At 48.1% G+C, this 23,741-nt stretch overlaps 1 protein-coding gene across 5 annotated transcripts in view; it reads left to right on the forward strand.

Annotated features, from left to right (window-relative positions):
* The window catches only part of BTBD2 (BTB domain containing 2), a 127,994-nt gene that overhangs the window by 95,208 nt on the left and 9,045 nt on the right, over positions 1–23,741 (forward strand). For 3 of the 5 annotated variants that reach the window (XM_063914802.1, XM_063914806.1, XM_063914804.1), the window contains 3 exons: positions 7,977–8,174; positions 8,344–8,548; positions 9,599–9,686. In XM_063914802.1, coding sequence (XP_063770872.1) covers positions 7,977–8,174; positions 8,344–8,548; positions 9,599–9,686 — 491 coding nt within the window. The remainder of the gene's footprint in view (positions 1–7,976; positions 8,175–8,343; positions 8,549–9,598; positions 9,687–23,741) is intronic. The other 2 variants (XM_063914803.1, XM_063914805.1) reach the window with 1 other exon arrangement.

The following is a 23,741-nucleotide window of genomic DNA, read 5'->3' on the forward strand; positions in this document are numbered from 1 at the left end:
GATTTGAAGCATCTCACATGAAAAGTGACCATGATCTTGGCCCTGGCCTGGACCAGGCGAGTGTCAAATTGGTGGTTTTTTCTCAAAAAAGCCCATATCTGTTTGTCCATTCGGACAGGGCAGAGCTGCGGACTCGTCCCCAGTTCTCTCCCTAAGGTGGTGTCAGTGTTTCACCTGAACCAGCTTATTGTGGTGCCTTGCACCTACTAGGGACTTGGAGGACTCCAAGTTGCTAGATGTTGTCAGGGCCCTGAAAATATGTTCCAGGACGGCTGGAGTCAGGAAAACTGACTTGCTGTTATCCTGTATGCACCCAAGAAACTGGGTGTTTTTGCTTCTAAGCAGACTATTGCTAGTTGGATGTGTAATACAATTCAACTTGCACATTCTGTGGCAGGCCTGCCACAGCCAAAATATGTAAATGCCCATTCCGCAAGGAAGGTGGGCTCATCTTGGGCGGCTGCCCGAGGGGTCTCGGCTTTTACAACTTTGCCGAGCGGTTATTTAGTCAGGGGCAAACACGTTTGTAAAATCCTACAAATTTGATACCCTGGCTAAGGAGGACCTGGAGTTCTCTCATTCGGTGCTGCAGAGTCATCCGCACTCTCCCGCCCGTTTGGGAGCTTTGGTATTATCCCCATGGTCCTTTCAGGAACCCCAGCATCCACTAGGACGATAGAGAAAATAAGAATTTACTTACCGATAATTCTATTTCTCGGAGTCCGTAGTGGATGCTGGGCGCCCATCCCAAGTGCGGATTATCTGCAATACTTGTACATAGTTACAAAAATCGGGTTATTATTGTTGTGAGCCATCTTTTCAGAGGCTCCGCTGTTATCATACTGTTAACTGGGTTCAGATCACAGGTTGTACAGTGTGATTGGTGTGGCTGGTATGAGTCTTACCCGGGATTCAAAATCCTTCCTTATTATGTACGCTCGTCCGGGCACAGTATCTAACTGGCTTGGAGGAGGGTCATAGGGGGAGGAGCCAGTGCACACCACCTGATACTAAAGCTTTACTTTTTGTGCCCTGTCTCCTGCGGAGCCGCTATTCCCCATGGTCCTTTCAGGAACCCCAGCATCCACTACGGACTCCGAGAAATAGAATTATCGGTAAGTAAATTCTTATTTTCTCTAACGTCCTAGTGGATGCTGGGGACTCCGTCAGGACCATGGGGAATAGCGGCTCCGCAGGAGACAGGGCACAAAAGCAAGCTTTTAGGATCACATGGTGTGTACTGGCTCCTCCCCCCATGACCCTCCTCCAAGCCTCAGTTAGGTTTTTGTGCCCGTCCGAGAGGGTGCAATCTAGGTGGCTCTCCTAAAGAGCTGTTTAGAAAAGTTTTTTTTTAGGTTTCAATCTCAGTGATTCCTGCTGGCAACAGGATCACTGCATCGAGGGACTTAGGGGAGAGATTTCCAACTCACCTGCGTGCAGGATGGATTGGAGTCTTAGGCTACTGGACACTTAGCTCCAGAGGGAGTCGGAACACAGGTCAGCCTGGGGTTCGTCCCGGAGCCGCGCCGCCGATCCCCCTTACAGACGCTGAAGAGACGGCAGAACGGAGGTCCGGAAAACAGGCGGCAGAAGACTCCACAGTCTTCATGAAGGTAGCGCACAGCACTGCAGCTGTGCGCCATTGTTGTCACACGGCTCACTGACTCAGTCACGGAGGGTGCAGGGCGCTGCTGGGGGCGCCCTGGGCAGCAATATAATTACCTTTAGTGGCAAAATAAATACATCACATATAGCCATTAAGGCTATATGTATGTATTTTAACCCAGGCCAGTTTATTAAAAACCGGGAGAAGAAGCCCGCCGGAAAAGGGGCGGAGCTTATTCTCCTCAGCACTCAGCGCCATTTTCCTGCTCAGCTCCGCTGGTGAGGAAGGCTCCCAGGACTCTCCCCTGCACTGCACTACAGAAACAGGGTAACAAAGAGAAGGGGGGCATAAATTGGCGATATTTATATATTAAGAGCGCATATATAGTAAACAACACCTTCTAGGGTTGTTTATATACATTTATAGCGCTTTTGGTGTGTGCTGGCAAACTCTCCCTCTGTCTCCCCAAAGGGCTAGTGGGTCCTGTCCTCTATCAGAGCATTCCCTATGTGTGTGCTGTATGTCGGTACGTGTGTGTCGACATGTATGAGGAAAATATTGGTGAGGAGGCGGAGCAAATTGCCTGTAATGGTGATGTCACTCTCTAGGGAGTCGACACCGGAATGGATGGCTTATTTATGGAAATTACGTGACAATGTCAACACGCTGCAAGCCGGTTGACGACATGAGAGGGCCGGCGAACAAATTAGTATCTGTCCAGGCGTCTCAAACACCGTCAGGGGCTGTAAAATGCCCATTTACCTCAGTCGGTCGACACAGACCCAGACACGGACACTGATTTCAGTGTCGACGGTGAAGAAACAAACGTATTTTCTTTTAGGGCCACACGTTAAGGGCAATGAAGGAGGTGTTACATATTTCTGATACTCCAAGTACCACAAAAAAGGGTATTATGTGTGAGGTGAAAAAACTACCTGTAGTTTTTCCTGAATCAGATAAATTAAATGAAGTGTGTGATGATGCGTGGGTTTTCCCCGATAGAAAATTATTGGCGGTATACCCTTTCCCGCCAGAAGTTAAGGCGCGGTGGGAAACACCCCTCAGGGTGGATAAGGCGCTCACACGCTTATCAGAACAAGTGGCGGTACCATCTACGGATAGGGCCGTACTTAAGGAGCCAGCTGATAGGAGGCTGAAAAATATCCTAAAAAGTATACACACACATGCTGGTGTTATACTGCGACCAGCGATCGCCTCAGCCTGGATGTGCAGAGCTGAGGTGGCTTGGTCGGATTCCCTGACTAAAAATATTGATACCTTTGACAGGGACAGTATTTTATTGACTATAGAGCATTTAAAGGATGCATTTCTATATATGCGAGATGCGCAGAGGGATATTTGCACTCTGGCATCAAGAGTAAATGCGATGTCCATATCTGCAAGAAGATGTTTATGGACACGACAGTGGTCAGGTGATGCAGATTCCAAACGGCACAAAGATGTATTGCCGTATAAAGGGGAGGAGTTATTTGGGGTCGGTCCATGGGACCTGGTGGCCAGGGCAACTGCTGGAAAATCCACCGTTTTTTACCCTAAGTCACATCTCTGCAGAAAAAGACACCGTCTTTTCAGCCTCAGTCCTTTCGTCCCTATAAGAGTCATATCTGCCCAGGGATAGAGGAAAGGGAAGAAGACTGCAGCAGGCAGCCCATTCCCAGGAACAGAAGCCCTCCACCGCTTCTACCAAGTTCTCAGCATGACGCTGGGACCGTACAGGACCCCTGGATCCTACAAGTAGTATCCAAGGGGTACAGATTGGAATGTCGAGAGGTTTCCCCCCTCGCAGGTTCCTGTAGTCTGCTGTACCAATGTCTCCCTCCGACAGGGAGGCAGTATTGAAAACAATTCACAAGCTGTATTCCCAGCAGGTGATAATAAAATTACCCCTCCGACAACAAGGAAAGGGGTATTACTCCACACTATATGGTGGTACTGAAGGCTAGGTGAGACCTATTCTAAATCTGAAAAATTTGAACACTTACAAGGGTTCAAATCCAGATAGAGTCACTCAGAGCAGTGATAGCAAAGAACAAGGGGACTATATGGTGTCCCGGGACATCAGGGATGCTTACCTCCATGTCCCAAAATTTGCCTTTTCTCACCAAGGGTACCTCAAGTTCGTGGTACAGAACTGTCACTATCAGTTTCAAGACGATGCCGTTGGATTGTCCAAGGCACCCCGGGGTCCTTACCAAGGTAATGATCGAAAGGAGGATTCGTCTTCAAAGAAAATGGACGACCTCCTGATAAGAACAAGGTCCAGAGAACAGTTGGAGGTCGGAGTAGCACTATCTCAAGTAGTTCTACGACAGCACGGGTGGATTCTAAATATTCCAAAACCGCAGTTGTTCCGACGACACGTCTGCTGGTCCTAGGGATGATTTTGGACACAGTCCAGGAAAAGGTGTTTCTCCCAGAGGAGAAAGCCAGGGAGTTATCCGAGCTAATCGGGATCCTCCTAAAACCAGGAAAAGTGTCAGTGCATCATTGCACAAGAGTCCTGGTAAAAAAATGGTGGCTTATTACGAAGCGCTTCCATTCGGCAGATTTCACGCAAGAACTCTTCAGTGGGATCTGCTGGACAAATGGTCCGGATCGCATCTTCAGATGCATCAGCGGATAACCCTATATCCAAGGACAAGGGTGTCTCTCCTGTGGTGATTACAGAGTGCTCATCTTCTAGAGGGCCGCAGATTCGGCATTCAGGATTGGATGCTCGTGACCACGGAGGCCAGCCTGAGAGGCTGGGGAGCAGTCACACAAGGAGTGTGATCAAGTCTGGAGAATTCTCTCCACATAAATATACTGGAGCTAAGAGCAAATTTATAATGCTCTAAGCTTAGCAAGACCTCTGCTTCAAGGTCAGCCGGTATTGATCCAGTGGGATAACATCACGGCAGTCGCCCACGTAAACAGAAAGGGCGGCACAAGAAGCAGGAGGGCAGTGGCAAAACTGCAAGGATTTTTCGCTAGGCGGAAAATCATGTGATAGCACTGTCAGCAGTGTTCATTCCGGGAGTGGACGACTGGGAAGCAGACTTCCTCAGCAGGCACGACCTCCACCCGGGAGAGTGGGAACTTCATTGGGAAGTTTTCCGCATGATTGGGAACCGTTGGGAAAGACCAAAGGTGGACATGATGGCGTCCCGCCCGAACAAAAAATGGGACAGGTATTGCGCCAGGTCACGAGACCTTCAGGCGATAGCTGTGGACGTCCTGGTAACACCGTGGGTGTAACAGTCGGTGTATGTGTTCCCTCCTCTGCTTCTCATAACCAAGGTATTGAGAATTAAAAGACATAGAGGAGTAAGAACTATACTCGTGGCTCCGGATTGGCCAAGAGGGACTTGGTAACCGGAACTTCAAGAGATGCTCACAGAGGACTAATGGCCTCGGGAGCTAAGAAGGGATTTGCTTTCAGCAAGTACCATGTCTGTTCCAAGAGGAACCGTGGCATCGGCCTTTAAGAAAAGACCTGCTCCAGCAGGGACCTTGTCTGTTCCAAGACTTACCGCGACTGCGTTTGACGGCATGGCGGTTTGAACGCCGGATCCTAAGGGAAAAGGCATTCCGGAAGAGGTCATACCTACCCTGGTCAAAGCCAGGAAGGAGGTGACCGCACAACGTTATCACCACATGTGGTAAAAATATGTTGCGTGGGTGAGGCCAGGAAGGCCCCACGAAAAAATTTCAACTAGGTCGATTTCTGCACTTCCTGCAAACAGGAGTGTCTATGAGCCTCAAATTGGGGTCCATTAAGGTTCAAGTTTCGGCCCTATAGATTTTCTTCCAAAAAGAATTGGCTTCAGTTCCTGAAGTCCAGACGTTTGTCAAGGGAGTATTGCATATACAGCCCTTGTGTGCCTCCAGTGGCACCGTGGGATCTCAACGTAGTGTTGGGATTCCTCAAATCATATTGGTTTGAACCACTCAAATCTGTGGATTTGAAATATCTCACATGGAAAGTGACCATGCTGTTGGCCCTGGCCTTGGCCAGGCGATTGTCAAAATTGGCGGCTTTGTCTTACAAAAGCCCATATTTGATTTTCCATTCGGACAGGGCAGAACTGCGGACTTGTCCCCAGTTTCTTCCTAAGGTGGTGTCAGCGTTTCACCTGAAACAACCTATTGTGGTGCCTGCGGCTACTAGGGACTTGGAGGACTCCAAGTTGCTAGACGTTGTCAGGGCCCTGAAAATATATATATATATAATTCCAGGACGGCTGGAGTCAGAAAGTCTGACTTGCTGTTTATATTGTAGGCACCCAAAAAGCTGGGTGCTCCTGCTTCTAAGCAGACTATTGCTCGTTGGATTTGTAGTACAATTCAGCTTGCACATTCTGTGGCAGGCCTGCCACAGCCAAAATATGTAAATGCCCATTCCACAAGGAAGGTGGGCTCATCTTGGGCGGCTGCCCGAGGGGTCTCGGCTTTACAACTTTGCCGAGCAGCTACTTGGTCAGGGGCAAACACGTTTGCGAAATTCTACAAATTTGATACCCTGGCTGAGGAGGACCTGGAGTTCTCTCATTCGGTGCTGCAGAGTCATCCGCACTCTCCCGCCCGTTTGGGAGCTTTGGTATAATCCCCATGGTCCTGACGGAGTCCCCAGCATCCACTAGGACGTTAGAGAAAATAAGATTTTACTTACCGATAAATCTATTTCTCATAGTCCGTAGTGGATGCTGGGCGCCCATCCCAAGTGCGGATTGTCTGCATTACTTGTACATAGTTATTGTTACAAAAAAAATCGGGTTATTATTGTTGTGAGCCATCTTTTTTAGAGGCTACTTCATTGTTATCATACTGTTAACTGGGTTCAAATCACAAGTTGTACGGTGTGATTGGTGTGGCTGGTATGAGTCTTACCCGGGATTCAAGATCCTTCCTTATTGTGTACGCTCGTCCGGGCACAGTACCTAACTGAGGCTTGGAGGAGGGTCATGGGGGGAGGAGCCAGTACACACCATGTGATCCTAAAAGCTTGCTTTTGTGCCCTGTCTCCTGCGGAGCCGCTATTCCCCATGGTCCTGACGGAGTCCCCAGCATCCACTACGGACTATGAGAAATAGATTTATCGGTAAGTAAAATCTTATTTTTTGATCCAGAGGTAAATTTACTGTATTTGTGGGTTTTTGAGATTTTTTCCATCTGATTTAGAATTCAGAGTTTTACTACAGGCAAATCCGATGGAAATTCAGGTTTTAGGCAGCAAAACATTGGACTAACAATGTTTTTTTTTGTTTGACGAATACTAGAAACCCATATTTACTATGGGTTTGGAACCTGCCTCAAGGCCAACTGTAAACCCGTCCAAATAATAGACCTGCCTCTGGCAGGCGAGTTGGTGAGAAGCACTGCTTAGATCACTATGCAGGCTTCATTTTATTTTGCTTTAAAATGTGTAACATAAATCGTCATGGAGTCACCTCCTCCAAATCATTAATCAGTAGGCTGGTATTGGAAAATACTGCAAGCCGCCCCCCCCCACATTTTCCAATAACCTGCACTATGCCGAACCAGCTGGGACTGCTGACTCTATAGCAGGGAACAGACAGCTTGGGTTTTCCTGCCACAACCGCAACCAGTCCCAAACTGATTAGCCTAGGACTGGAAACTCTAGGGAAGTGGTGACACCGTCCCGTCCCCCATCCAAAAAAAGAAAAGGGAAAAAACCTTTTCTCTGCACCTCCTGGGCTTTGGGTGTGACTGTGATAGTGTAAGTACATGGTTAAATAATACGGTTATTTACTGGTGGACTGCAGGTCCCAATAAGGCTACCCGTGCATGTTGCATTCATGTAAGCCACCTAGAAAAATATTAAAATTTACACACGTTGAATATGTATTATATTACTTTAATAAAAACACCCCAGCACAGCCTTGGTTGACCCATTTATTATTCACAAAATGTAGCATCTCCGAGTCTTGGGAAAACATAAGAAAAAAATATTACTGCTCCTGCTAGTGCCCCATTGCAAATGAGCAGTCACTCTGGGATGCTCTCTATAGGAATGATTAGTCAGAGCATGGGAAATCAGTGCGTCCTCATTCCTTTGGAGAGTGTCCATAAGTGACCTTATTTGTGATGCAGCTTTTGCAGGAGCACAAGCATCGTTTTTATTTTGTTTTGTCAAGATTCGGGGATGCTACATGGACCAAAGAGGACATGAACCAGGGCCAGTTGTCCTTAGGGTGGTGCGGACCCCATTTATTTATTAACAAAAACATCAACATTTTAAAGTGTTCAGTTACAGGTATATTTCAATATACATGTAAGGCATAAACTGCATTGTTTTGATTCATTTCTGTCTAATTGTCTGTAGCATGGCCTTCTGCTTTTCTTACAGATACCTTGGTTGCAGTGTTGGAACGAGACACATTGGGGATCCGCGAGATTAGACTGTTTAATGCAGTGGTACGCTGGTCTGAGGCAGAGTGCCAGAGACAGCAACAACCAATTACCTCCGAAAACAAACGGAAAGCGCTTGGCAAGGCATTGTCTCTTATCCGTTTCCCACTTATGACTATTGAAGAGTTTGCTGCAGGTATCCTTAAAGGAATCTGTGTTTTTAACTACAAAATTTACATATTTTGGAACATTTAGTGTAATGCCCTATAGGCTGTATTATGTAAATCATTTCATTTCCAATTTGAGGAGATAAGATTTTTATTTGAAGTATAGTCTACTATAAATCTCTTTGTTTGTTTTTTTATGTTCCTCCCCAGGTCCAGCTCAGTCAGGCATTCTTACGGACCGGGAGGTAGTGAGCCTGTTCCTGCACTTTACAGTGAACCCCAAACCTCGGGTGGAGTTCATAGATAGGCCAAGATGTTGCCTGCGGGGAAAAGAGTGTAATATTAACCGTTTCCAGCAGGTGGAAAGCCGTTGGGGTTACAGTGGAACCAGTGACCGAATAAGGTATAATGTATACTACTGTACCTTTATTTATTTGGTGCCTACCTGTATGTAAGCATTCATATGAAACTAAAGTATGACCTCTTTGGCTACTGAACAGTAAAATTTAGCTTGTTGGACAGCAATGAAAATACCCATATACAAATAGGGACCTGATGAGAACTAATTTCTGAGAATTCCTATAGTCTCCCGGCAAGGGATGAGGAGGATCTAAAGTAGGCCTGGCCAGCCTGTGGCTCTCCAGCTGTTGGAAAACTACATGTCCCATCATGCCTTGCCACAGTTTTGCTATTAGAGAAAGTTGAAACTCTGGCAGGGCATGCTGGAATGTGTAGTTTCACAACAGCTGGAGACCCATAGGTTGGCAAGGCCTGATCTAAAGAGACACTCTGGGGGTAATTCCGACCCGATCGCAGCGTGCTTTCGTTCGCACAGCTGTGACCGGGTCACTACTGCGCACGTGCTGGGGCCGTTGCCAGGCAACGACGCTGACTACGAATAAAGCGGTTGCAGCGGCAACCACAAGAAGATTGACTGGAGGAAGGCCTTCCAGGGCGGCAACTCACCGTTTGGAGCAGTTTTCGGGGAGTGGTAAGGAAAACGTAGGCGTGTCCAGGCGAACGGAGGGCGGATGTCTGACGTCAAAGCCGTGCCCATCATCGCTGGATCAGTCGCACAGGGTAAGTATGTCCAGGGCTGGTCTTGTTTTGCAGGAAACTTTTTTTAGCATTGCAGGGCTGCACAAACGATCGCAGCCCTGCTATGCTAAAATACACCCCCCCATAGGTGGAGATTAGTTGATAGCACCAGCAGCAAAAAGTTGCTTGGTGCGATCAACTCGGAATGTGGGCCTCTATCTTTAAGGTGTATAGAGCAAGGAAACATATAAAGTAAGCATTTGTGCAGTAGTATAAAAAACAAAGGTTTGAACCGGAGTTTGGGGTACAGTAAGCCAACAAAAAAATTGCTCTTTGATTACTCATGGAGTGGCTACCTGTTATCTGCCTCAGTGTTACTGTTTTGCTAATTTGTTTTTCTTTGAAAATATTTCAGATTTTCAGTTAATAGAAGAATATTTGTTGTGGGATTTGCACTGTATGGGTCAATACATGGTCCCACAGACTATCAAGTAAACATACAGGTATGAATTTTATATTTATTCAAATATGTGTATTTTTACATAGAAACATAGAAACATAGAATTTGTCGGCAGATAAGAACCACTTGGCCCATCTAGTCTGCCCCTTTTTTTTTTTTTATATATTATTTTTTTTTTATCACTAACCTTATTTGTTCCTTATTTCTTTGTACTTTGATACTGATCGTGAACTCTACTCAAAATTGTAGCTTTTATACCACAACTTTATGGAAAGAAGGCGTAATACTATCTTATTTTTATTTCTGTAGCATCCATAAGGGATATTGGGGAGACTTAGGCCCTCATTCCGAGTTGTTCGCTCGCTAGCTGGTTTTAGCAGCATTGCACACGCTAGGCCGTCGCCCTCTGGGAGTGTATCTTAGCTTAGCAGAAGTGCGAACGAAAGATTAGCAGAATTGCGAATAGGAATTTCTTAGCAGTTTCTGAGTAGCTCGAGACTTACTTCTACATTGCGATCAGTTCAGTCAGTTTCGTTCCTGGTTTGACGTCACAATCACACACCCAGCGTTCGCCCAGACACGCGCCCGTTTCTTCAGACACTCCCGCGTTTTTCCCAGAAACGCCAGCGTTTTTTCGCACACTCCCAGAAAACGGCCAGTTTCCGCCCAGAAACGCCCACTTCCTGTCAATCACACTCCGATCACCAGAACGATGAAAAATCCTCGTTATGCCGTGAGTAAAATACCTAACTTTTGTGTAAAATAACTAAGCGCATGCGCTCTGCGAACCTTGCACATGCGCAGTAAGCGACTAATCGCAGTATAGTGAAAATCTGCAACGAGCGATCAACTCGGAATGTCCCCCTTAGTACGATGGGGTATAGACGGGGTCCAAAGGAGCTGGTGCACTTTAAATTTCTTCACTGGGTGTGCTGGCTCCTCCCTGCTATGCCCCCTCCCACAGGCAGTTTAGAAACAAGTGCCCTTAGGATAGGATGCACACTCTGGAACTCCAGAGAGTTTTCTTCAATTTCATTTAAACTTTTATTATTTCTCTATCGTCCTAGTGGATGCTGGGGTTCCTGAAAGGACCATGGGGAATAGCGGCTCCGCAGGAGACAGGGCACAAAAGTAAAGCTTTCCGATCAGGTGGTGTGCACTGGCTCCTCCCCCTATGACCCTCCTCCAGACTCCAGTTAGATTTTTGTGCCCGGCCGAGAAGGGTGCAATTCTAGGTGGCTCTCCTAAAGAGCTGCTTAGAGAAAGTTTAGCTTAGGTTTGTTATTTTACAGTGAGTCCTGCTGGCAACAGGATCACTGCAACGAGGGACAGAGGGGAGAAGAAGTGAACTCACCTGCGTGCAGGATGGATTGGCTTCTTGGCTACTGGACATCAGCTCCAGAGGGACGATCACAGGTACAGCCTGGATGGTCACCGGAGCCGCGCCGCCGGCCCCCTTGCAGATGCTGAAGTAAGAAGAGGTCCAGAATCGGCGGCTGAAGACCCTTGCAGTCTTCTAAAGGTAGCGCACAGCACTGCAGCTGTGCGCCATTTTCCTCTCAGCACACTTCACACGCAGTCACTGAGGGTGCAGGGCGCTGGGGGGGGGGCGCCCTGGGAGGCAAATGTAAACCTATATACTGGCTAAAAATACCTCACATATAGCCCCCAGAGGCTATATGGAGATATTTAACCCCTGCCAAACTTCACTAAAGAGCGGGAGACGAGCCCGCCGGAAAAGGGGCGGGGCCTATCTCCTCAGCACACAGCGCCATTTTCTCTCACAGAAAGGCTGGAGAGAAGGCTCCCAGGCTCTCCCCTGCACTGCACTACAGAAACAGGGTTTAAACAGAGAGGGGGGGCACTAATTGGCGATATAAATATATATATAAAGATGCTATTAGGGAGAAACACTTATATAAGGTTGTCCCTATGTAATTATAGCGTTTTTTTGGTGTGTGCTGGCAAACTCTCCCTCTGTCTCTCCAAAGGGCTGGTGGGGTCCTGTCCTCTGTCAGAGCATTCCAGGTGTGTGTGCTGTGTGTCGGTACGTGTGTGTCGACATGTATGAGGACGATGTTGGAGGAGGCGGAGAAATTGCCTGTAAGGGTGATGTCACTCTCTAGGGAGTCGACACCGGAATGGATGGCTTATTTAGGGAATTACGTGAGAATGTCAACACGCTGCAAGGTCGGTTGACGACATGAGACGGCCGACAAACAATTAGTACCGGTCCAGGCGTCTCAGAAACACCGTCAGGGGTTTTTAAAAAAACGCCTATTTACCTCAGTCGGTCGACACAGACACAGACACGGACACTGAATCCAGTGTCGACGGTGAATAAACAAACGTATTCCTCATTAGGGCCACACGTTAAGGGCAATGAAGGAGGTGTTACATATTTCTGATACTACAAGTACCACAAAAAAGGGTATTATGTGGGAGTGAAAAAACTACCTGTAGTTTTTCCTGAATCAGATAAAATAAAATGGTGTGTGATGATGCGTGGGTTTACCCCGATAGCAAATATTGGCGTTATACCCTTTCCCGCCAGAAGTTAGGGCGCGTTGGGAAACACCCCTTGGGGTGGAAAAGGCGCTCACACGCTTATCAAGTGGCGTTACCGTCTCCAGATACGGCCGCCCTCAAGGAGCCAGCTGATAGGCAGCTGGAAAAATATCCTAAAAAGTATATACACACATACGGTGGTTATACTGCGACCAGCGATCGCCATCAGCCTGGAGATGCAGTGCTGGGTTGGCTTGGTCGAATTCCCTGACTAAAAATATTTTATTGATATAGAGCATTTAATAGGATGCATTCTATATATATGTATGCGAGATGCACAGAGGGATATTTGCACTCTGGCATCAAGATAAGTGCGTTGTCCATATCTCCCAGAAGATGTCATGGACACGACAGTGGTCAGGTGATACAGATCCCATACGGCACGTGGAAGTATTGCCGTATAAAGGGAAGGAGTTATTTGGGGTCGGTCCATCGGACCTGGGGGCCACGGCTACAGCTGGGAAATCCAACCTTTTTACCCCAAGTTACATCTCAGCAGAAAAAGACACTGTCTTTTCAGCCTCAATCCTTCCGTTCCCATGTGGGCAAGCGGGCAAAAGGCCAGTCATATCTGCCCAGACATAGAGGAAAGGGAAGTAGACTGCAGCAGACAGCCCCTTCCCAGGAAAAGAAGCCCTCCACCAGTGGGGGGGTAGTCTCAAGAGTCTCAGCGCGCAGTGGGATCACTCGCAAGTTGACCCCTAGATCGTACAAGTATTATCCCAGGGGTACAGATTGGAGAGTCGAGACATTTTTTCCTCGCAGGTTCCTGAAGCCTGCTTTACCAACGGCTCCCTCCGACAGGGAGGCAGTATTGGAAAAAATTCACAAGCTGTATTTCCAGCAGGTGATAATCAAAGTACCCCTCCTACAACAAGGAAAAGGGTATTAGTCTTCCACACTATATTGTGGTACTGAAGCCAGACGGCTTGGTGAGACATAGTCTAAATCTGAAATCTTTGAACACTTATATAAAAAGGTTCAAATCAAGATGGAGTCACTCAAAGCAGTGATAGAGAACCGGAAAAAAGGGGACTATATGGTGTCCCTGGACATCAAGGATTACCTCCATGTCCAAATTTGCCCTTCTCAACAAGGGTACCTCTGGTTCGTGATACAGAACTGTCAATATCAGTTTCAGACGCTGCTGTTGAATTATCCACGGCACCCCGGGCCTTTACCAAGGTAATGGCCGAAAAGATGATTCTTAAAAGAAGAAAGGCATCTTAATTATCCCTTACTTGGACGATATCCTGAAAGGGGCAAGTTTCCAGAGAACAGTTGGAGGTCGGAAAAGAACTATCTAAAGTAGTTCTACGACAGCACGAGTGGATTCTAAATATTCCAAAAATCGCAGCTGTTTTCCGATGATACGTCTGCTGTTCCTAGGAATGATTCTGGGCATAGTCCAGAAAGAGGTATTTCTCCTGGAGGGGAAAGCCAGGGAGTTATCCGACCTAGTCAGAAACCTCCTAAAACCAGGCCAAGTATCAGTGCATCAATGCACAGGAGTCCTGGGAAAAATGGTGGCTTCTTACGAAGCGATTCCATTCGGCAGATCTCACGCAAAAACTTTTCAGGGGGATTTGCTGGACGAATGGTCCGGATCGCATCTTCAGATGCATCAGCGGATAACCCTGTCTCCAAGGACAAGGGTGTCTCTTCTGTGGGGGCTGCAGAGTGCTCATCTTCTAGAGGGCAGCACATTCAGCATTCAGGACTGTGTTCTGGTGACCACGGATGCCAGCCTGAGAGGCTGGGGAACAGTCACACAGGGAAGAAATTTCCAAGGAAGTGTGGTCAAGTCTGGAGATTTCTCTCCACATGAATATACTGGAGCTAAGGGCAATTTACGATGCTCTGAGCCTAGGAAGAACTCTGCTTCAAAGTCAACCGGTGCTGATCCAGTAGGACATCATCATGGCAGTCGCCCACGTAAACAGACGGGGCGGCACAAGAAGCAGGAGGGCAATGACAGCAAGGATTCTTCGCTGGGCGAAAGATCATGTGATAACACTGTCAGCAGTGTTCATTCCGGGAGTGGACAACTAGGAAGATTTCCTCAGCATGAATGAATTCCACCCGGAAAAGTGGGAACTTCATCTGGAAGTTTCCACATGTTTGTAAACCGTTGGGAAAGACCAAAGGTGGTTATGATGGCGTCTCACATGAAGCGCCAGGTCTAGAGACCCTCAGGCAATAGCTGGGACGCTCTGGTAACACCGTGGGTGTACCAGTCGGTGTATGTGTTCCCTCCTCTGCCTTTCATAACTAGTGTATGGAGAATGATAGGAAGGAGAGGAGTAAGAACTATACTCGTGGCTCCGGTTTGGCCAAGAAGAACTTGGTACCCGGAACTTCAAGAGATACTAGAAAGGATCTTGATTCAGCAAGAATCATGTCTGTTCCATGACTTACCGCAGCTGCGTTGACGCCAGGGCGGGTGAACGCCGGATCCTAAGGGAAAAAGGCATTCCGGAAGAGGTCATCCCTACCCTGGTCAGAGCCAGGAAGGAGGTGACCGCACAACATTATCACCGCTTAGGTGAAAATATGTTCCATGGTGTGAGGCCAGGAAGGCTCCACGGAAGAATTTCAACTAGGTTAATTCCTACATTTCCTGCAAACAGGAGTGTATATGGGTCTCAAATTGGGGTCCATTAAGGTTCAAATTTCGACCGGTCGATTTTCTTCCAGAAAGAAATTGGCTTCAGTTCCTGAAGTCCAGAAGTTGTTAAGGGAGTACTGCATATACAACCCCCTTTTGATGTCTCCAGTGGCACTGGGCGATCTCAACGTAGTTTGGGATTCCTAAAATCACATTGGTTTAAACAACTCAAATCTGTGGATTTGATATATCTCACATGGAAAGTGACCATGCTGTTGGTCCTGGCCTCGGCCAGGCGAGTGTCAGAATTGGCGGCTTTATCTCATAAAGCCATATCTGATTGTCCATTCGGACAGAGCAAAGCTGTGGACTCGTCCCCAGTTTCTCCCTAAGGTGGTGTCAGCGTTTCACCTGAACCAGCTTATTGTGGTACCTGCGGCTACTAGGGACTTGGAGGACTCCAAGTTGCTGGATGTTGTCAGGGCCCTGAAAATATAGTTTCCAGGTCGGCTGGAGTCAGGAAATCTGACTTGCTGTTTATCCTGTGTGCACCCAACAAGCTGGGTGCTCCTGCTTCTAAGCAGACTATTGCTCGTTGGATTTGTAGTACAATTCAGCTTGCACATTCTGTGGCAGGCTTGCCACAGCAAAAAATATGTAAATGCCCATTCCACAAGGAAGGTGGGCTCATCTTGGGCGGCTGCCCGAGGGGTCTCGGCATTACAACTCTGCCGAGCAGCTACGTGGTCAGGGGAGAACACGTTTGTAAAATTCTACAAATTTGATACCCTGGCAAAAGAGGACCTGGAGTTCTCTCATTCGGTGCTGCAGAGTCATCCGCACTCTCCCGCCCGTTTGGGAGCTTTGGTATAATCCCCATGGTCCTTTCAGGAACCCCAGCATCCACTAGGACGATAGAGAAAATAAGAATTTACTTACCGATAATTCTATTTCTCGGAGTCCGTAGTGGATGCTGGGCGCCCATCCCAAGTGCGGATTATCTGCAATACTTGTACATAGTTATTGCTAACTAAATCGGGTTAGTGTTATTGTGAGCCATCTTTTCAGAGGCTCCCCTGTTATCATACTGTTAACTGGGTTCAGATCACAGGTTGTACAGTGTGATTGGTGTGGCTGGTATGAGTCTTACCCGGGATTCAAAATTCCTCCCTTATTGTGTACGCTCGTCCGGGCACAGTATCTAACTGGAGTCTGGAGGAGGGTCATAGGGGGAGGAGCCAGTGCACACCACCTGATCGGAAAGCTTTACTTTTGTGCCCTGTCTCCTGCGGAGCCGCTATTCCCCATGGTCCTTTCAGGAACCCCAGCATCCACTACGGACTCCGAGAAATAGAATTATCGGTAAGTAAATTCTTATTTTTCGGTCAACTGCATACCTGAAACAGCATACCTGCACTGTGGGAGTTAGGAAGGGGAGGCGGTCACCGGCCTTGCGAGGTATCAGAGCCGCTTCCCCGCTGCAGGACCACCGTCCTGAGAGGTTGTTTGTTCAGCGGGGCACTGCGCCTTAGCAGTTGCAATCGCAGCACGCCGCACAGCCCTAACATATGCCTGAAGGTGACGCCTGTGGTGAGTAAAAATCGGGGGACCCGCTAGGGGGGGTCCCCCGGTTCACAGTGCGGCATAAGGGACCCTCCTGGGGGGGACCCGCTAGAGCCCCCCATGTAAACTGGCTTGGAATAGCTTATACTAGCACTTGTGTGATGGTTTTTAAGCAGAATAGGAAACTTTGCCAGTATAAAAATCACTGTAGCTCCGGTGCCATTTGGGGTGGAGGGGGGTACTGTGCTACCTCAAAGCGGGACCAGAGGCATTTTGGCGCCTTCCTCTGCTTAATGCCGCAGCAGCAAGCACACACAGCTCTTCCTGACTAACAATACACGCTGGAAAACTGATACAGGGTGTAGCAAAGGGGGAGAGCCGCTATTGTACACAATCTGTGTCCTGTACAGGACAGAAATCATTAGTGTTTCACTGTGTTATAGTTAGCTGACAGCTTCACTGGGGCTGTATAGCTGGGGTGTGCTGGTGTGTGTCTCTGTGTGTCTCCTCTCACATACAGTAAGGGCAGGCTTGATCAGTATTACTGTCTGTGTGTATGTAATTGTGATTACTGTAAACATGGGTAAACACAAGCTATGCAGTGTCTGCCATTCCAGATTCTCTCCCTTATCTGATTCTGCTTCATGTGAACAATGCAGCCAATCTTCACAACTCAGTGAGGGGGCTGGGGTAGAGAGTCCAGAGCCCTCCTGGTTAGGGGCTCTTAAGACTATGATGTCTGATATGTCATCACAACTCTGCTAATGTTCTGCTAATGTTCAGAAAACTCAGCTACTACAACAGGCTGTTGCACATTTAGCTGCTAGGGCAGATATTACACAGCCCCCCTCTCTAGCTCAGGACCACAAAAGCGCGGTTTACCTGCTCTACTCTCTGATTCAGATGAGGAAATACAGGAGGATGGGGATGACTTGGATCCCGCTAGTGGGGATTCCATTTCTGCTCAGGGTATTGAACCCCTCATTCTGGCTATATGGGACGTGTTAATGCTCCCTCTAGAGGACGCTGCATCACAGCAGTCGTTTTTCTTTACACAAAACAAGTCTAATGTCACTTTCACTGATTCTGCAGAGTTAGATGACCTATTTAAAGTAGCCTGGAAAAATCTAAACAAAAAATATCAAGTGTCAAAAAGATTTTTGAACACTTTCCCATTTGATCCTGAAGGTAGGAAATTCTGGGGAGAACCCCCGGGGTTGAGGTATCAGTCTCTCGACTGTCTAAAAAGGCGGTGCTGTCTGCCCCGGGCTCCTTTACCATAAAGGACCCTGGGGGCAGAAAAATAGAGACTGCACTAAAGTCTATCTACACGGCAACTGATGTATCGCAGAGGACGGTCATAGCGGGTTGCTGGATGATCCATGCCGTTCTCACTTGGGCTTCTCAAATTCAGGAGGGCCTCTCCGGGGATATGCCTCTGGCCGCGTCCTGTGTGACTCACTCAAGAAGATGGGCAATATTAATGCTAGGACTTCTGCCATGGCAGTGTCGGCACGCAGGGCTTTGTGGTTGCGTCAGTGGATAGCGGATGCAGAATTCAAACGTAGTGTGGAATCCCTCCCCGTTTCTGGGGAATGGCTCTTTGGTGTTGAGTTGGATACGTGGATTTCCAAAGTCACTGCTGTGAAATCCACGTTTCTCCCGTCTGGGGACCCGCCGGCTAGGCGTTCCTACCCGGGGCCGTCTGTTTAGTCCTTTCAGTCTAACTGATTTCGATCTAGGGCCAGAGGTGCTTCCAATGTGAATAGAGGCACCAGAGGTAAGTCCAAAAGACCTGCGAACACCGTTTCTCAGGAACAGAGCATCAGTTCTGCTTCCACAAGTCCTCAGCATGACGGTGCCCACCCACCCCGAGGAAATCTCGAGGTGGGAGCTCAACTGCATCACTTCAGCCGCACCTGGGAAAGCTCCTGCCAGGATACCTGGGTAAGGGACCTAATTTCTCAGGGCTACAAGCTGGAGTTCGACGGTGCTCCTCCCCAACGATTTTTCAAATCAAGCTTACCAGCTTTGGAGGATATGCAAGCTACGTTGCAACAGGCCATCCGAAAGTTGGTACAGTCCCACGTCATTGTTCCAGTACCAATACCACAACGAGGCAGAGGTTATTACTACAACCTGTTTGTGGTACCAAAGCCGGAAGGCTCGGTAAGGCCCATTTTGTCCTAAAGGTTTTCAAGTTCAAAATGGAATCCCTGAGGGCAATGATTGCGGACCTGGAAGAACAGGAATTCCTGGTTTCCTTGGATATCAAGGATGCCTACCTCCATATTCCAATTTGCCCACCTCATTAGGCTTATCTGAGGTTTGCCCTTATGGACAATCGCTACCAGTTCCAGGCAATTATCCTTTGGCGTGTCCATGGCTCTAAGGGTATTCACAAAGGTGATGGCGGAGATGATATTCCAACTCCGGGTCCAGGGGGTCAATGTTGTCCCTTACCTGGACGATCTTCTGATAAAAGCAAGATCCACAGAGCTTTTGTTGCTCCATATCGACCACACTATCCAACTTCTGTCACGCCATGGGTGGATTCTCAATCTACAGAAGTCCCACCAGGAGCCAAGTCAGCGGCTCCTGTACCTGGGGATGTTACTGGATACGGTGGCCTAGAAGGTGTTCCTCCCGCAGGATAAAGCGAGAACACTTCAGGAGATGGTCCGCATGGTGCTCCGACCTGCTCGAGTGTTCATCCATCTTTGCATCAGATTGTTGGGGAAGATGGTCACCTCATGAGAGGCGATCCAATATGAGAGGTTCCATGCCAGAACATTTCAATTGGATCTCCTGAGCAAGTGGTACAGATCACGTCTACAGATGCACCGGATAATTTGTCTGTCACCTCAGGCCAGGATTTCCCTCCTGTGGTGGCTGCAGTCCTCCAATCTCCTGGAAGGCCGGAGTTTCGGGATTGGACCCTCCTCACGACGGATGCGAGGATGGGGAGCTGTCACGAAGCCGTCCTTCCGATCAACATTCTGGAACTTAGGGCGATCTACAATGCTCTGCTTCAGGCCTCTCCTCTGCTCACGGATCACGCGTTCCAAGTTCAGTCAGACAACGCCACAGCGGTGGCGTACATCAATCGGCCAGGAGGGACAAAAAGCAGAGCCTGCATGCGAGAGGTGTCAGATACTCCTCTGGGCAGAAAGAAATGCAAGAGCAATGTCTGCAATCTTTATTACAGGTGTGGACAACTGGGAAGGGGACGTACTGAGTCGTCACGATCTCCACCCGGGGGAGTGGGGACTCCACCATCAGGTGTTCCAGCAGATCATCCACCGGTGGGGCTGTCCACAGATAGATATGATGGCTTCTCAACTCAACAAGAAGCTTCACTGGTATTGCTCAAAAACCAGGGACCCACAGGCGAGGGAAATGGATGCACTGACGTCGCCTTGGCCTTACCGGCTGGTCTGCCTGTTTCTCCGATTCCGTTGCTCCCAAGGGGGCTCAAGCGAATCGGAAATCAAGAAGTCCAGGCAATTCTGATTGGCCTTGGAGGGTGGGGTACACGGATCTTCTGGACATGTCCGTCGAAGACCCTTGCCTCTACCACTAAGAAGCGATCTTCAACAGGGGCTGTTCGTCTACCCGGACTTATGGCAACTTCGTTTGACGGCATGGAGGTTGAGCAGAACATCCTAGCTCACAAGGGCCTTTCCAAAAAGTTTATTGCTACCATGGTTCAGGCCAGGAAACCTGTGACGTCAACACTATCATATATGGAGAAGATATGTCTCTTGTTGTGAAGAACGCACTTATCCGCCTGCAGAGTTGCACTTGGGACATTTCTTACGTTTTCTGCAGGCTGGGCTGGGTTCCATTAAGGTCCAGATTTCAGCGCTCTCAATTTTCTTTCAGAAGAAATTGGCAGTGTTGCCAGACGTTCAGACCTTCTTTCAAGGGGTACTTCACATACAACCTCCTTTTGTGCCGCCTACAGCACCCTGGGATTTAAAAGTGGTGTTGGATTTTCTACAGTCCTCCTGGTTTGAACCTCTGACGACGGTAGAGGACAAGTACCTCACGTGGAAGACTGTGATGTTACTGGCCCTGGCTTCTGCTAGGCGTGTCTCAGAATTGGGGGCCTTATCGTGTAAAAGTCCATACTTGGTCTTTTAAGAGGACAGAGCGGAGCTCCGGGCCAGGCAGCAGTTCCTGCCGAAGGTAGTCTCTGCGTTCCACTTGAATCAACCTATTGTGCCTCTGTCAAGTTCTGGCACTTCTGCTCCTCCGGAGACATTAGATGCTGTGCGAGCCTTGAAGGTCTATGTCAGGCAAACGGATTGGATCAGAAAGACAGATCCTTGTTCGTGCTCTATGATGTGCAGAAAAAGGGTTGTCCTGCTTCAAAGCAGTCCATTGCTCATTGGCTAGGTTTACTATCCAACAGACCTGTGTGTCTGCAGCCTTACCTGTACCTAAGTCTCTGAAGGCCCACTCTACAAGATCAGTGGGCTCTTCCTGCCCATGGAGTCTCAGCCTTGCAACTATACCGAGCTACTACCTGGTCAAGGAAGAACACTTTTGTGAAGTTCTACAAGTTTGATACCATGGCCAAAGAGGATTCCCAATTTGTGCAGGCGGTGCTGCAGCAGTCTCTGCACATTCCCACCCGTTCTGGAAGCTTTGGGATGTCCCCATCGTACTAAGGCTCCCCAATATCCCTTATGGATGATGGAGAAATTAGGATTTTATTTACTTACCGGTAAATCCTTTTCTCGTAGTCCATAAGGGATATTGGGCGCCCGCCTCAGTGCGTTGACTTTTCTGCAGGTTCTCTTTTTATGTGGTTACCTATTCAGCTGTTGCTGTTATTGTTACCAACCGTTGCTGGTTGTTATATGTTAGTGGTGTGATGGTGTATAAATCTCACCACTCCTTGTTATGTTCCTTCTCTCATGTGTCATTTCTCCTTTGGGCACTGTTTTACCTATAACTGCCTGTGGGAGGGGGCATAGAGGGGAGGAGCCAGCACACCCAGTGAAGAAATTTAAAGTGCAACGGCTCCTTTGGACCCCGTCTATACCCATCGTAGTAAGTCTCCCCAATATCCCTTATGGACTACGAGAAAAGGATTTACCGGTAGGTAATTAAAATCCTATTTTTTTTATTTGGACTATCAGAAATAGACTGTTAAATACATTCAGGATGTACAGTAGCAGTGTCTGAACAAAACTGAATTTGTCATGCACAGATAGTGTTGTTGTTTTTTTTTTTTAAGGGGTATAAGTATTTTAATATTTTAATTTAACTAATGAAAAAATCTAACCTAATGAAATTGGATTTTTACAAAACTTTTATATAGTGGGACATCTAGCATCTCAAACACTGAGCTGAAAATTAGCCATAAAGCATCACTTTTAAAATCTAAACCACTTTTAAGCCATAAATCCGTTGTGCAAAGTTCAGCCCCATATCACCAGACATGATGCCCACTGTAGGCCTGATAATTGAATGTGTTCTGGGGCAACTTACACCTTATTGCATTGCTCTCTTAATGTTGCATTTTTCTCTTACGTCCTAGAGGATGCTGGGGACTCCGTAAGGACCATGGGGTATAGACGGGCTCCGCAGGAGACATGGGCACTATAAAGAACTTTTAGTATGGGTGTGCACTGGCACCTCCCTCTATGCCCCTCCTCCAGACCTCAGTTAGATTCTGTGCCCAGAAGAGAATGGGTGCACTACAGGGGAGCTCTACTGAGTTTCTCTGATAAAAAATTTTGTTAGGTTTTTTATTTTCAGGGAGCACTGCTGGCAACAGGCTCCCTGCATCGTGGGACTGAGGAGAGAGAAGCGGACCTACTTAAGTGATAGGCTCTGCTTCTTAGGCTACTGGACACCATTAGCTCCAGAGGGATCGGAACGCAGGTCTCCCCCCGCCATTCGTCCCAGAGCCGCGCCTCCGTCCTACTCGCAGAGCCGGAAGATAGAAGCCGGGTGAGTATAAGAAGAAAGAAGGCTTCAAAGGCGGCAGAAGACTTCAGATTTTCCCTGAGGTAAGCACGCAGCGGTAACGCTGCACGCCATTGCTCCCACACATTACACACACTGACAGACACTGATGGGCGCAGGCGGGGGGGGGGGGGCGTCCTGGGCAGCAATATAAACCTCTGGACTGGCATTTTAATATATGGGCTGCGGAGGCAGTAGATATATACATTCCCCGCCATTATTTGTACATTTGAGCGGGACCGAAGCCCGCCGCTGAGGGGGCGGAGCTTCATCTCACAGCACTAACCAGCGCCATTTTCTCCACAGTGATCTGCAGAGAAGCTGGCTCCCCGTACTCTCCCCTGCTGAGCGGTGATACAGGGCTGAAAAAGAGGGGGGGCACATGTAGGCGCAGTGAGTGTATATCACAGTTAATATATATATAAAAACGTTTTATCTGGGAATTGGTTCCAGTGTCAGTTGGCGCTGGGTGTGTGCTGGCATACTCTCTCTCTGTCTCTCCAAAGGGCCTTGTTGGGGAACTGTCCCCTTATAGATATATCCCTGTGTGTGTGTGTGTGGGGGGGTGTCGGTACGCGTGTGTCGGCATGTCTGATGCGGAAGGCTCATCCAAGGAGGAGGTGGAGCAGATGATTGTGGTGTCTCCGTCGGCAACGCCGACTCATGATTGGTATGATATGTGGAATATTTTAAATGCAAATGTGAGCTTATTACATAAGAGAATGGACAAAGCTGAGCCCAGGGAAACAGCAGGGAGTCAATCCACGGATTTAACTGGATCACAGGGCCCGTCAGGGTCTCAAAAGCGTCCCCTATCCCAAATAGCAGACACTGATACCGACACGGATTCTGACTCCAGTGTCGACTATGATAAGGCAAGGTTACACCCAAAGGTGGCCAAAAGTATTCATTATATGATTATGGCAATAAAATATGTTTTGCATATCACAGATGAACCCACAGATGTCCCTGACACGAGGGTGCGCATGTATAAAGAAAAGAACCCGTATGTAACTTTTCCTCCATCTCATGAACTAAACAAATTATTTGAAAAAGCTTGGGAAACTCCAGACAAAAAACTGCACGTTCCCAAGAGGATCCTTATGGCATATCCTTTCCCTGCAAAGGACTGGGTACGGTGGGAATCCTCGCCCAGGGTGGACAAGGTTTTAACGCATCTGTCCAAGAAGGTGGCGTTACCGTCTCCAGACACCGCAGCACTCAAGGATCCTGCAGATCGTAGACCAAAAACTACCTTAAAATCTATTTATACACATACGGGTGCTTTGCTCAGGCCGGCAATAGCATCGGCATGGGTTTGTAGCGCAGTGGCAGTGTGGACAGATACCTTATTAGCTGACATTGATACCCTGGACA

This window comes from Pseudophryne corroboree, chromosome 1, assembly GCF_028390025.1.
Source record: "Pseudophryne corroboree isolate aPseCor3 chromosome 1, aPseCor3.hap2, whole genome shotgun sequence".
NCBI lineage: Eukaryota > Metazoa > Chordata > Amphibia > Anura > Myobatrachidae > Pseudophryne > Pseudophryne corroboree.